This window comes from Danio rerio, chromosome 9 (genome assembly GCF_052040795.2).
Source record: "Danio rerio strain M-AB ecotype USA chromosome 9, GRCz13ab, whole genome shotgun sequence".
In the NCBI taxonomy this organism is placed as follows: domain Eukaryota; kingdom Metazoa; phylum Chordata; class Actinopteri; order Cypriniformes; family Danionidae; genus Danio; species Danio rerio.
In genome coordinates this window covers 14,378,710-14,393,858 of record NC_141029.1, presented here as the reverse complement: position 1 = coordinate 14,393,858, position 15,149 = coordinate 14,378,710, and the positions used below count along the sequence as shown (strand labels likewise).

Genomic DNA, 15,149 nt, shown 5'->3' with positions numbered 1-15,149 from the left:
AAGAGCGGCGAGCGCCGTGCACCCGCAGATTTCTTCCCGATCACAGCCCGATCTGTCGGCGAGCTCGTTAACTTCCAAATCGGGCTCAAATCAGGCTTAAAATCCTCTAGTGTGAACTAGGCATTATCAGTGTCACTTATCTGAAGAGCGCAGCGCGAAAGAGCCAATCGCAACCGTTTTTGTTGAGGGTGTGACCAATCAAAGAGGTTTAAGAGAACTAGACAAGTAACAGAAATTTAGCTGGATATTTATATTTGTTTATATTATTTGCTTAATGCTCGTTTTGTTTAAAGTTACAGTTTATATATCTGACTGTTTGTATTAAACGACAAAATTGTATTACAAATAGTATATAAATATAAATATATTCATACATTTTAATACAAGAACTGCTGCTGTGAAGAAAATATAAAACTGTGTATGGAAAGCATCGTCAATGCACCGTGATGCACCGAGATATCAAATTGAACCGAATCGATGGCATGATAATCGTAACCGAACCGAACCGAACCGAACCGTGAGACTAGTGTAGGTTCACAGCTCTATCAAAAAGCTTTTAAGATTGCTTGTTAGATTGCCTTATGTTTTGGTAACCACTCAGTTTAAAAGAATAATGAATGTGAAAAGTGTTTAATGAATTGACAGCCCTAAAGAAGGGATAACAGATACAATGATATGCCATATTGACTGAACATGCAGGTGTGTTTGTCTCTGAATGCTAGAGGCTTTCTCATCAGAGCTCAAAGCCACTTACTGGTTTCCTGAACGCGAGCCACAAACCCCGTCAGTGGAAGCTGGGGTGTGATCTGTAGTACGGAGGGGGGAGGGGGGGCCACTGAGGCTAGTCCACAAGACCACAACAAGCACAGAGAAACAACCAGAGTGTGTGAGCAGTAAAGAAAGTGAACATGGAGGAAAAACAGAAGACAGAGGCCAGTTAGTTTAGTGTGTAAACACCATCTGAAAAATGCGAAGTGTTCACCAGAGAGCGCAGACAGAATGAAGTTATTATATCGTCACCTTACAATTAGAAGCTTCTATCTGACACTTTTGTCATAACCGAGTTATTAACATATTAAATGATAACTCATTTTATAAGTAATTTACATTTTAGGACTTTTTATCTAAAAAACAAAAAAGGTTTTATCTACAATATCTTACTTTAGCTTGGCTCTATAACAGGGCTCTTAGGGCATACTCACACTTGCCTTGACCAGAGCCAAATCATGCTTGTCCCCCTTCCTGCCTCCCCCAACGGCCCGCACTCACATTACATTCGGGACTGGGTACGCTTACATCACCGATGATGCGCTGGTCAGAAGCGCTCTCGTTCAGCTCAGTGGAGATTTCTTTAGTTATATTGTTTTAGTTGTTTGGGATGTAGTGACACGCAGTGAAATATTTCGCCGAACAGATAAGCCACTTTTGACGCTCATAAACAATCATAAAGCACTCGTGCTGCAGAAATTAGGAGGTTTGCTGAAGGTGCGCAGCTGTCGTGCAGTGAGGGGTTTGCGTCTTTAATAAACGATGACCGTTTGTTCATTAAACAGTAAGAATGTTTAATAAACACATATGAAACAGTCCCTTAAAAGTCACGTTTCGCTTTCAGTTTCAGCATTTGCGCAATTTGCACTCCGTGCCAAAGCCCAAGTTAACCGCGCTCAAGCACAGCTAAGGGTTTACTCACACAATGCTATACGAACTGTGCTCAGGCCTGTTTCCCAGATCGTTTGAGAAGTGTGAGTGCGCTGAATCGGGCTTAGGCACAGTTCACTTGGCCGGCCCTGGCCCGGTTGAAAGAGGTGGGCCTGAGCACGGTTCACTTGGGCTTTGGCACTGACGTTTGTACTGTGAGTGCAAAACGCGCCAAAGCCCGAAATTGAAAGCGACACGTGACTTTTAAGGGACTGTTTCATATGGATTTATTAATCATTCTTACTGTTCAATGAACGCAAACTGCCCTAGATTATTAAAGACGCAAACCCCTCACTGCACGACAGCTGCGCACCTTCAGCAAACCTCCTAATTCCTGCAGCACAAGGGCTTTATGATTGTTTATGAGCGCCAAAAGTGGCGGATCTGTTCGGCGAAATATCTGACTGCGTCACCTCATTCCTAAGGACTGTTTGGCGAAATATTTGACTGCATGTCACTGCATATCAAACGACTGAAACGATATAACTAGAGCAATCTCAGCTGTACTGAGTGAGAGCGCTTGCTGAACAGCGCAGCAGCGATGACGCAAGCACCCAGCGCCCAGGCCCGATTGTAGTGTGAGTGTGGGCCATCAGGGGAGGGGGGGACAAGTGTGCTTTGGCCCAGTTCAAGGCAACTGTACATAGTGTGATTACGGCCTTGAACTGCCAGCCCTCTGGCCATTTGCGCTGCCAAAAAATAACTTAATTCGATATTTTTCCCAAATCTGGCAGCCCTAATCTACAGTCAGTGAAACATATTTTTGTGTTAATTAAACTCATTTGCTCATTGTCTGTTTTCATTTAAAGTCTTTGAATTTGATAAGTTTTACACCATAATTATTACGTAAAATTAACATCTGCACTAAACAAAATATTTAGCACAGCCTGGTTTGCTTTATTTGAACAAGAAAAGATATTCATCCTAAAACATCAAATAAATGTTATAAAAACCAAGCATTTTACTTTCTCAGACATCAATAATTTATATTTCTTTAATTAAATTAATAAGCAGACTGATTGTATTTCTTGAAAAGTTATGCTTCAAATAATGATCTGCCAGACAGAACCTTCCAAGCGGAAAATGACTTTTTAGAATTAGAAGGTTCTGTCTGCATTTGCCCATAATGCAAATAAAGTTGATTATTAAATAATAAGAAAAAAGCCCTGTGAAGTTAAGAAAAGGTTTAGAAATGGTTAAATAAGTAAACATAATACTGCCACGCCCCCATGTAAAAGTATTGTGTATCGGTGATCTCACAGAGGGAGGATATGGCAATCTGAAGATTTCATATATTGCCTAACACTAATGGAATGCAACTTTCAAGCTTAAAATAATTCAGAACGCAGACAGAACCTTATAATTCCAAGGTGACGATTTGTATTCTATACACCAGTTAGAGAGTTCAAAAACCAACCCACACGTCACAGTACCACTCTAGAGCTGCCTTTTCACTGCATCTGACAATCCACAACACATTCATTTCCAATGAAGAACAGCCAATTGGAGCTTTGAATTATCCAAATTTTTGCATTTAGACTATGTGTATTCCACCTGTTTACATCATAAGCAAAACGATGAGAGCAAGGTTATAATGTTAGCATTTTTTCTGTAAAATTGTTGGTATGAAATGGCATTATTGTGCCTTTTAGAAATGAGTATTGGGAGGCCATTTATTTCTTAGTAGACATATTTATTAATTATACATATATATTATATATATATATATATATATATTACAACCTACATTAACAGTCAAAGGTTTGGGGTAAGCTTGTTTTTTTTTTTTTTTTTAAAGAAGACTACTGTTCATCAAGGCGGCATTTATTAAATGTAAATATATATATTAAATATTACAATTGTAAATAACTGCTTTCTTATTAGTTGTAGTTTCAGAATAAATTGTTACTCCAGTCAATATTGCTTTTATTACCATTAACAATAATCATTAATTAATATTAGAATGATTTCTGAAGGATCATGTGAGACTGAAGACTGCAGTAATGAAGCTGAAAATCCATAATTAAAAATCACTGAAATAGGTTATTAAATTAAATCATAAGATACTTTTGAACAATTATTTAATAGAATTACAATAAAATTTCACAATTGTACAATTTGTACTGTATTTTGATGAAATAAATGCAGCCTTGGTGAGCAGGAGAAGCTTATTTTAAAATGAATAAGCCCAATCCCCAAACCATTGACCAGTTGTGTATTTTAAAATAAGGGGACAATTAGAAGTAAATGTTGGATAGAGTGGAAAGGCTGCTGAACTGTGTTATCTAGATTAAGAACATGAGAAAAGTGTTACTGCAAGAAAACAATTGATGTGATAAAGCATATATGATATGAAAGATATGATGGGGTCACAAATACAAATGTTCAAGTAAAATGCAGGTGAGGGTCCATGATGGAATCTTGAAGAAAATTTTTGCCTTTGAAGAACAGCCGTTTAGAGCTGCACAATTATTTGGTCAATAATGCTGGTTTTGTGATCAGAAGTAAACATCCAGTACATATTTTCCAATGGAGGAGCATTTACTACAGGGTTGTGTGCTGACAAGCAAAGCAATAAATTATGAAATGATGAAATCGAAGAGAATCATTCTGTGATGATGACACTTGATTTGCCATGAACTACAGCTATGTGTGGTAAATGCTGCTGCATGTGAAAAATACCACAATCAATAACATGTTTCATCATTCTGTAGGATGGTGTGGCTTCCACAGAATAGGGCAAACAACATTCATAGTAGGTCAATAGTAGGTTCTAATAGCAGTCGTTGCGTTATTGTGTGATATTAAGACATTGATTAGTCACATTGAGATTTACTACTGATCACAGACCAGTGCTACAACCATTTCAAAAACTCTCACACGGTAAAAGCAGTACCTTGGCTCTGATTGTAATAAGGCCCTCCATTCTGCTGGCTAGGTGGCATGGAAGTCTGTCCCGTGAGTGAGGGTGGTCTGCGGTACGGCAGTGAACCCCCGACTGAGGGTGCAGTCTGTCTGGGGACGGGCCTGTTCATGCTGTAGAACTGAGGAGCACCTGCATGAGCCAGTCAAAGAAAAGGCAGACTGACTACGAGAAACATATAGTAGCACCTTTATTAAAAACAAAACAAATAATTCTACATTTTCAAAAGCAAGCATGAATGTCATGAAAATGACTTTTAACTGCTATTTAGATCTAGTACATTAGACAACAGAATTTAATATGGGTAACCATTTCTGCTTGACAATTTGTTTGAGTTGTTGAGCAATGAGTTCAAAACTGCTATAATATCCCAAAATCTGAGTAGGGTTGCACTGATCAGAAGTTCTTTCATAAACTAGAATGTCTACACTTGGGAATTAGGAACTACTAGATTGTTTGTAACTAAATTTGTTCTCACTCCGGTTGCACCTTTAAGACAAACCGTAGTTAGCAGGTCGTAAGCTCTCCATTAAGTCCTGCGTAGTCACACCGAATGACGTAATTTCCAATAAAAAGCATTAAATTGTTAAACTGCTTTAAAATTCTGCAATTACTGCTTTTATATATAACTGTCCTATGAAAATTAAATGATAAATTACATTTGTATAGCACATTAAATTAGCTACAGCTTTGAGAATTAGTCACTATAACGGATGACACACATACCTGCATCACGAGCTGTAAATGCACGCAAAATACAGATTAAGTAATCAAAACATTAAATTAGATTTTTTTCGTAATATCCTACAAATAAGGGAGAAAAGAGCAAGGAGGAAAACTTTAGTCATGAAGAAATTATCGTTTTAATTGATGTATATAACTTTGAAGATTTGGGAGAAAAGTAAGGCTGAGTAGAGGGAGATCATTCTTCATCAAGCTCCTCGATGTAAACTACTCTCACCGTCATCTAGAGGTGTTCGGTTCACGGTTTTTTGAAGTCGACTCCAATTACCAATTCCTAATTTTGGACACTAGAATCGACTCCATTTGCTTTCATTTATAATAGCACAAGGATTAAACATGCTGTATCATATCACGCTTTATACACGCAGTTCTCTTCTGGTCAGACAAAAATCAGCAGTTTAAATCATCTGCAGACAAAACTAAATATAAATAAAAAGTAATAATAAAATTGTATAGTTTAGATGATTTAGAAAACTGCATCTTGGAGACAGAAAGTTAAAACATCAATTTATTTTAGAAATATGTAATGAAAATATGCAAAGCAGTTCATTAACATAAAAAAAAAAATCACCTCAATTGAGCCCAATCAATGTTTAAATAAAAATCATTATTATCTTCTTTATATAAATATATATATATATATATATATATATATATATATATATATATATATATATATATATATATATATATATATATATGTTTTATAATTAAATACTGAGCACCGAGTGAACCAAATAATCTGTAGCGGACGGTCTGTTAAATGGTGTTGATTTGTTAATTTCTGGATTTTTTTTTTTAAAGGCAATAGATGCTCCAACAGATCATTAACAAAATAGCTAGATTTTTCTTTTTATTTCCGAAAGAAATAAAGTGAGTCACACCTGTTTTTGAACAGCCTTGGCTATTTAAAAATCTTTTTAAAAGAAATTTGATTTGTTATAAATTGTATCTTAATTTTAATGTATGTAATGTGTAGTTATCTACAAAATAAACAACAAGAATAGCCTAAATATAAAAAATAAATAAAATAAAAAACACAAAATGACATGTATTGTCAGATTTTGTCAATAAACAAATCTACTATTATGATTAGTGTGTTTTAATTAATCAAATTATTTATTTATTTGTGAAAAAGGCAACGGTTAAAAAAATTACCTGAGCATATAGCAGCAACCAATAACATATCATTGTATTTTTACCGGCAGCGCATATGTAAGATGTTGATCTGCTCCAAATTTACACACACATGCTATTTTTCCTTTATAACACAGCAAGCTTGTCATCACAGGCAGATCATCTTTAAACCTAAATTGCAAAAAGGTGTTTTATAGGTATTTGAAAGTGAAAGCAAACTTTGTCTCACAGATCATATTATAGTGCTAGAGTACTCGTGGTTGCCAAATTCAAAAGCATAAAAGGTGTGAACATTCATTGAAAGCGGGCACCTTCGAGGGTTTGAAAAAACAGACTCGACTCTGGGAGTCGATTCTGGAACAAGGTCTCTTTTGAAGTCAACTCCCCATCCCCAATCGTCATCTCTTTTCTACCGTTATACATGGGGGGAGGCTGCCATAAATATTTTGTTGGATTAAAGCGTTACTTTTAAACTTTGTTCAGTAGTGCAATAATAAAATATTTTGTAATGTGTAAATTGTAACTTAGTGTCTCTTTAAGTCACAAATAGGCAACGTTTTAACTTGAGCAGTGCTGGTGCAACCGGCCCCTGGACACTACATAGCATCATCCTCACATCAATGATTTATTTAGTTACAAAATACATAATTAGCAGTGGGCGACCTTGCAATGGGCAGTCATAGAAACTAATCATCAGGCCTGGTTCCCCGAGAACTAATTTAGCATTTTCACTGCCTGCAGGAACTCTGGAAACTGGCCGACAAAATACATCATCACTGAGACACTCTCTATAGAAGTATTACCATGGGTGATTAATCATCTTAAACACTTCAAATTTATGCAACACATCAAATTAAAGACACACAATAAAAAAAAGTTTGCATCCTCTTTAAACTGCCAGTGAAAATAATTCCAAAATTCACAACCTACAGCTTTGAATCATCAAGAAAGGAGCAAACATCACAGTGGCTCTTTGTTGATGACTTTGTCAGACCAAACAATGAAAGCATGTGTGAAAGTGACTCATGAGGAAGCAATATGAGCAGGACAGTTGAGCAGTGGGATGACACAAGCGTGGGAGCCGTGGCTGATGGACTGGAGACGGGACAGACTCACCTGTCTCAGGGTTGGTGCTGGATGTAGCACTAGCTTCAGCTGAAGTGAGGGGTGGTTGGGAAGGAGGAGAGCCTTTATCTGAGCTCTCGCTGGAGTCAGGATGAGAGGGGGGAGATTCAGAGTTTGAGGTGGGGGTGACTGGGGGCTGTGTGGGGGTTAAACTAGAGGAATTGACAGACGGCTGAGTGGAGTTAGTTGGAGCTGAGGGTGTGCTGGCACCAGAAGCTTGAGGGTAAAAAGAGGAGAAAGGGAGGAAACCAAATGAGAAATGCAATCTACTGCATTTCAGTTAAGGGAAACTAATGTAGTGCATCTCAGGCAGAAGTCTTGCTTTAGTCTCAGAGAGCTGCCTACATGATCAAAGAAAGACTGGGCTTAACATCTACATCTTAACAACTATCTGTATGTGTACAGGACCAAATAAATATACACATCCAAAGCAGCTAATTCTTTAGGATCAGTAGAAACTTTCAGGGAGATAACAGAGGCTTCAAGAGTTGACTCCAAATGCAGATTTGTAGTTTTCTGAATGAGAATTACAGTATCATTCAGAACAAAAATCCCTCATGGCTCGACTTTCAGCAATATAGAGTTAACACCACAAAACAAAATTCTAAACCCTAGGGATACAGTGAAAAACTATGCCAGAAAGAGAAACATGGCAGAGAATAGGAGCCAAAAAAGAGCTGTGCTGCACTGTTAAGCTGTGCCTTCACTCTCCCTCCAGCTGTAGACAGAGCACACCAGACGCAGAAAACACTGTTCTATAAAACCCATTCACATCAATGCACTATTGCTGCATCGAACAAAGCAGTCAAAGCTCAAAATAGCCTAATATTCATCTCTATCCTATCTGCTTATGCATGAACTGCACATGCTCAGAAAGCAAAGACCACTTAAATAACACCTCTCAACGCTTTCGCTGTCAATAAGATATGGACCTTAATTTACATTTTTGAAAATTGAGATTTACACATCACATTAAAAAAACAAGCTGAGATACACCCATTAGAACATCTACAATCTGAACGGTTAAAAACTGTCCCCGGACAGTGAGAAAAACTGCCTTTGATGTAGTCAAAATCAGCAATCAATTTTAGTTTTGATATTTATAGCAGGAAATGTACACTATATTCATGCAACACAATCTTCTTAATATTCTAATGATTTTAGCATAAAAGAAAAAAACAACAATTTTGAATTATAGGCCTGTTATATCTATTTTTTGTCATACAAAATATTGCATCAAAATATGTAGTGATAAACATTATTATTGTCATTTTAAGACCATTTATAGTGGCATAAATAGGCTTAAAATGACAATAATATGATATAATGCCAGAATGACAATATAATAGCATCTTAATGCACGTACACTCTTAAAAAGCACACTTAATATTTCATTTATAAAAATATTTAATTTTTGTTTTAACAATTTAATCAGAATGTGAAAATGTGCACTAAAACAAATAAATATTAATTACAATAAATGTTAACAAAAAATAAATACTATATTGTTTTTTTAACCATACTGACACTGTACACCTCCAATAGAGATAGAGAGGTTGCACAATCAGCTAAAATGTTGGTACTATTGTATTTTTTATGTATGGACGATATATATTAGAGCTGCACAATTAATCGTTAAAAGATCGCGATCTTGATTCAACCCCCTAGACCAGTGGTTCTCAAACTGTGGTACGCGTACCACTAGTGGTACGCGGGCTTCCTCCTAGTGGTACGCGGAGGAATCGCTGAATAATGAAAGAAACAATTAACACTTTTAATCCTTTAATGTGTAATATAACATTGATGTGTTCAGCATTGGCTGTTTTGTGAAGCGTACAATCACAACGCTGTGCTTAGAGTGTTTATTTTAGTGCATTGTGTCATAAGCTGCTGAAAATCAGTTTCCGAAGTTTAAGAATTGATTCTGAAGCGTGATTTGACTGACATGAAAAGTGGCCAATCACAGTCGACCTTGTCTAGTTGCGTGAAACGTAAGGGCGGGACAAAGGCTTTCTGTGTTGCAGAGACAAAAAAAACAACTTTAAAACAAATGTTTTGTTGGAATAATGCTTCTCGGATGTTTTCACTACAGAGATGTCTAGCAGAGTAATTAAACCGCGGACATATTTCCTGCCTATTTGATGATCTTCATACACGTTTCGCTCTCCGACAGCCAGTCGACTCGTCTCTGACCTGTCACTCCCCCAAATACATTCTGAATGGCGGCGCGGGAATGAAGGTATTGCGCAATTACTCATTTCTGCAAATGCGGCGAGTGCTTTATTTTAACACGAGAGCGCGTTCATGTACGCAAATCGCTAAAACAGATATGCGAGCTCTTAAATAGGCTTTTTTCAAATGAACTGCAAGTCCTCTCATGATCGCGTGTGTGCTCAGATAGAATACAATCGCGATCTCTCCACTATTAAAGTAGACATTATTTATCTTTGCTCCTTAACTAAATTTAGTCAAAAGTATTCAAAATTATCAAATATTTAGAAATAGATTGATACATGATCGATGACAATGCTAATGGTCTTCTTATTTGGCTGTGTTGTGAAGTGAAACTTACTTTTAGCAAAGGTGGAACATTTTTTATTTCTTTACGGCAAAAAAATTATGCTGGAAATGTTTCTGGATGAGGTATTTGTGTGATTTACACATTTAGCTGTATTCTGATCTGTCCTAAAGCATTACAGGTCAAAGCAATCCATTGTTAGCCTACTTATTGTTTATTTATCACAATTTACAATAAGGCTCTTAAAGCACTGCTTTGATAAATGTATTGTTGTCATATTTCAAATACCTCAAGTAAAATAAAGTCATTTGTTTTATTTTTTTACTGACAGTGTACTTGTATTTTTTTACGTTTCTATTTTAGATTAATATCACGTGTAAAATAAAATCTACATGTGATGTACAGCTATTTAAGAAACAAATTTGCCATATTGTAAAGAAAATAGTGTAAAATATGTAAATAAAAGGCTAAATTTAAATCTGTTTACCATATACTTTAATTTAACCTTTCAAAGCTTAAAAATATATATATTTTTAAAAATGGGCAAAAAAGTGTCTCTATGGCCTTAAAGATTATTTGGTAGTTTTACCAGTGCTATTGAAAAAGATTAATTGTCATGAAAGGAAAAATTGACTATACTTCCTTTGTTAGTGCAAATTCCTATACATGTAGCTTTGGGATGTAAGCAATCAAACCATTAAATTAGGTTTACACTTAAAAAAAAGTGATTTCATAATGAAAATCAGATTTTTTTTTTTTTTCAAAAGTAACCAACTAGTACTTTTTAAAAGAGTAATTTGTACTTTTACCTAATATTAGTATTATTTACTAAAATTTGTGTTATTTTAGCAGTGTAATAGTATTTTTACTTGAGTACAAAAAAGATTTCACAAGCACTTAGTGCAGGTTTATTATATTATTAATATATGATTAATAAATATTATTATTAATGGTTTTTATTTGTATCTATTCCTATGCAATGTTTTATGGGTTGCTGAGAACACATTTCAGGTCTTCAATACATAGCATGTCAGTCTTGGAAAAAAAAATAGGTGCTGGAATTGATTTTCATTAGTCTGTGCCTGTATGAACCCTGTCATGTACATTTAACATTTATTTCAAGATTTGTCTAAAAGTGTATGAATATGACATATAGCCTATATTTATAAGGTCCAAGCAACATTTCCAGCTTTTGATGAATAGGCTACTATGAATACTTTAGATTTAAGTACAGCAGTTTTCTTTTTACTTTTTAAGAACAGCGCCATTTTTTTATAAACTTTTAAAAGCACATTTTAACAAAAACTTTTTTTTTTTTATCTGCAAGCACAGTTAATGTTCAGACTATTTCAAATGTTTAAAGTGACTGACAATAATACATATTCTTAATAATAGGAAGTAATCTGCATCGTTTTAAAACTGTGCACACCTGTAGCTGCTTAATTAGGCTTACGACGCTATTTTTTAATACTGGTTAAAAAATAGCGTCGTAAGGTGGTACTTGGAGAGACGATTTTTTTCTAAGGTGGTACTTGGTGAAAAAAGTTTGAGAACCACTGCCCTAGACGATCTTAATCCAGCCGATCTTAATCCAGCGATTCTGCCAATCATATTTTTAAGTTCAGGAGACAAGAAAAGGCGGCAGCACGAGTTTTTTTATTGTTTCACATACGTTGCTCAGTGACATTGACACCTCCAAATGATGTTGAATGAGTCAGATAATGTATTTTTAAGGTATAATTCACCTAAAAATGTAATTTTTGTCTTCATATAATGATGTTTTCGCGGCCGGGAAATCACACGTGACATGAGCTGCTGACCGTAAGCTGTTATCACAGAGAGGGCGTACGCGCGCTCTACTTAATAATAGACGCGCGCGCGTCTACTTTAGTGAACAGAACCTGCATATGTTGCCAGTAACAGGTAATACAGTTTTAAATAATATTCAGTTTGTGGCACAGAGTGGTCGTTTGGGAGCCGCGCGCGAAGTATGAACAAGCACTTAGCAGTCAGAATGAAACCGAAAGTGTGCACTTCTTTTAAATGATCATATCGCATTTTAGAGTTATGATTACGACAAGCATTTGATATGTTTTTTTCTTTTATAGCGAACCCATAGTTGTGCATGAAAATAAATGTTCACAATGTCAGTATAACTACTCTAGCCTATATATTGTTGAATATAATCTGATAATGGCAAATGTCTGATTTTACCAGTAAATAAATTTGTCTAATATAACAGATTGCAAGCATATCTCAAACATAATAATTCAACATCAGAATTATTATAAGTAGAATAGAATTATTTATAGAAACCAGTAGACCTACACATAATATTATTATCGATGTTGTGCCATATGTTTGTTTTTACCATACCTTTATTTTACATATACAGAATTGTGAGAAAATCGTGATCTTTATTTTAGGCAAAAAAAAATTTTAAAAAAAATCGCGATTCTCATTTTAGCCAGAATCGTGCAGCTCTAATATAAATTGCAACACCGAAAATGATTGAGTTCATTGCCATGTGAGGTTCAATAACTCAATACATTGATTATTATGACAGATCTATACGATGCAATTTTGGCCATTGCAAAAAAAACAAAAAAACATACTAGTGCAACATAAGTTTTCGTAGTTTAAGGTCACAAATGTGGTTATTTTATTTGCTTGTGTTGTTTAAAATCAGTTAAGTCTAAGTTGAGTTAAATTTAAAAAGTCATAATAATAATAATAATAAATAATAATAACTTTCCAGTGCTCAAAGACATATTATAAGATGATAATAAAATAAATGTTTTTCTGTTTTCAGCCAGAATTTGCTGTTTCGGCCCAGAATCTTAACTCCAGTGCATCAATACTTCATATCCTCCAGGGATGAAGATACATAGCTATTTGAAAGCTGTTCAAAAGTACTATAAAATATAATACTTTACATTTAAGCCGCATGCAAAAAGAGCACTTTAAGTAAAATGCATGTTTAGTTTTGTGATTAAAAGACCTGCTGGAATTTCAACAATCCAACACTTGCTCAATGAAATTTCAAGCTAAAGACACCACAGAAGCACGGCATACAGATCTTGTGTTGGCCCTAGGTTATGAATGCAAGCATTATGTCTTTTTGTTAAGCGTGATGTTTGTGAAGTCAGGGAGGAGATGGAGATGTCACCTGGGAAGGCGCTGGGTGGAGAGGGTGTGGGTACAGCAATGGGAAGACCGACACTGCCGCTCCCGCTGTTTTCCCGACTGCTGCTGCGGCTGCTGGGATGACTGCCACCACTGCTCCCACTGCTGAACACATACCACAGATTACACATCTTGTCTACGTGTGCCTCATACTGAAGACTCAGCAATATGATTAAACAAAACCAATGGCAAGTGCTCACTAATACAATAGATGGACCAAACAGCACACATAAAATAAACATATTTCTTAGCAACAGCAGAATGGCTTGATTCAGGGTTGACAGTATTAAATGCTAGCATTTGTGAAACAGAAAGAGCAGAAACAGCACAGCTTTAGTGGCAAGAAAGCAGAACACAAGATAGCCAGCACTGAATTGGAAACCCCTGAGCACACTGCAATCATAATAGCAAAAAGAAATGCACAAATCAATCAGTAATGCTTTTTAAAGGAGACACAAAAACATCTGAGACATACAGCGGTGACAGGCATAAAAAGCCACTGAAGATAAAACATAACATTTTCATAGTTTGGAAATGAATTACATTTCTTGTAAACCTTCCTGAGGTTCACCCCTCTGGGGAAAAGGAAATGGAATTTGGAAAAAAACAGCAATTGTGCACTGGAGGATTGTATTTATTGTTTCTAGAATTATTGGTGGAAGTACCTGCTTTTAGTGCATTTGCTCCTCAGGAACTGGGAATGATTTTAGTTATAGCAAATACAGCCATGCAATAGCATTTTAGAGCTACAAGACACACACAAAGAGGGCATTTACCCATCACTTTTATCTGCAGCTACTCTTATACTCAATTTAGTGTCCTAGATTTCCTTTTTTCTCCTTTAGTTGCATAACTTATACATCTACATCTAATCTTCATTGAAACAAAACTCCAAATCACAGGATCCTCCATTCTCCAGTTGTCAATTTATTAACAATACTGCTGTAGGCCAGCATATTTGTCTGCTGAATGCTTGTTTCGAATGGATAGCCCTCATAATAATGGCACAAAGTGTAAATTTGGGCTATTATTAATACGATTGGCCTGGTATAAAAATATATTTTATTTATATATGTATACCAGGAGACTGGCCACTAGCATAATAAAAGAAATGATTATAATTATAAAATATATATTATACAGTAATATATACAGTATATATAAGTAATAACAGAATAGTGACATGATTATGAAGGTGAATAATCAAAATTACTTGTATAATTAATTAGTACAAGTCTGATACACTTGATACAATTAAGAGATAATCTTGAACATTTTTATGCATATATGCAATTTAAAAAGTAGAGGGTAAAAATAATCTAGTACCTGGTTTTGTAACAGAACAAATTTCTTCTTCAGTCTGAAAAACATGTTCACACTTTTGTTATGAAAACACTGATGCACCGTATGATTGCTGCAGCACTCGCTCGAGCAAGTGGAACTGCAACTCATCTGGCCCGCTTGGTTTGACTTATTAATAGTTATCTTGTGTTTAGACGGCTATGACAAGAGTTTTGCACAATGCTGATGGTTAATGTGCATCATTTTCGTTGTTCTGTTAGTGTAATTAAATGTCTTTTTGTAGTATTTGCACACAGTTTGTGTTTTGTCTAGCCTCTGATTTAGCCCACGTTTTCCGGCCCAAAAGCTGTCCAAAACCCAGCAAAACCTGCCCAAAATATTAGAATATTTTATTTAATGTTAATTCATTTAAATCGAAATTAACAGAGTTACTTTAACTGTCATAATTTTAACCATACATCAACCAACACCAGCAGGCACAGGACCACAACATAACTGGATTACATCAAAACACTG

The 15,149-nt window shown here is 35.6% G+C and overlaps 1 protein-coding gene and 1 long non-coding RNA gene across 36 annotated transcripts in view; one reads left to right on the top strand and one right to left on the bottom strand.

The window, feature by feature from the left end:
- abi2a (abl interactor 2a) overlaps positions 1–15,149 on the bottom strand; it is a 58,887-nt gene that overhangs the window by 8,584 nt on the left and 35,154 nt on the right. For 4 of the 25 annotated variants that reach the window (XM_087267051.1, XM_087267053.1, XM_087267059.1 and 1 more), the window contains 4 exons: positions 13,315–13,436; positions 7,619–7,843; positions 4,595–4,753; positions 755–841 (listed from right to left, as the gene is read on the bottom strand). In XM_087267051.1, coding sequence (XP_087123177.1) covers positions 755–841; positions 4,595–4,753; positions 7,619–7,843; positions 13,315–13,436 — 593 coding nt within the window. 25 annotated transcript variants of the gene reach the window in all.
- LOC147835260 (uncharacterized) overlaps positions 1–15,149 on the top strand; it is a 50,078-nt gene that overhangs the window by 18,896 nt on the left and 16,033 nt on the right. The gene's annotated exons all lie outside the window — the stretch shown is intronic.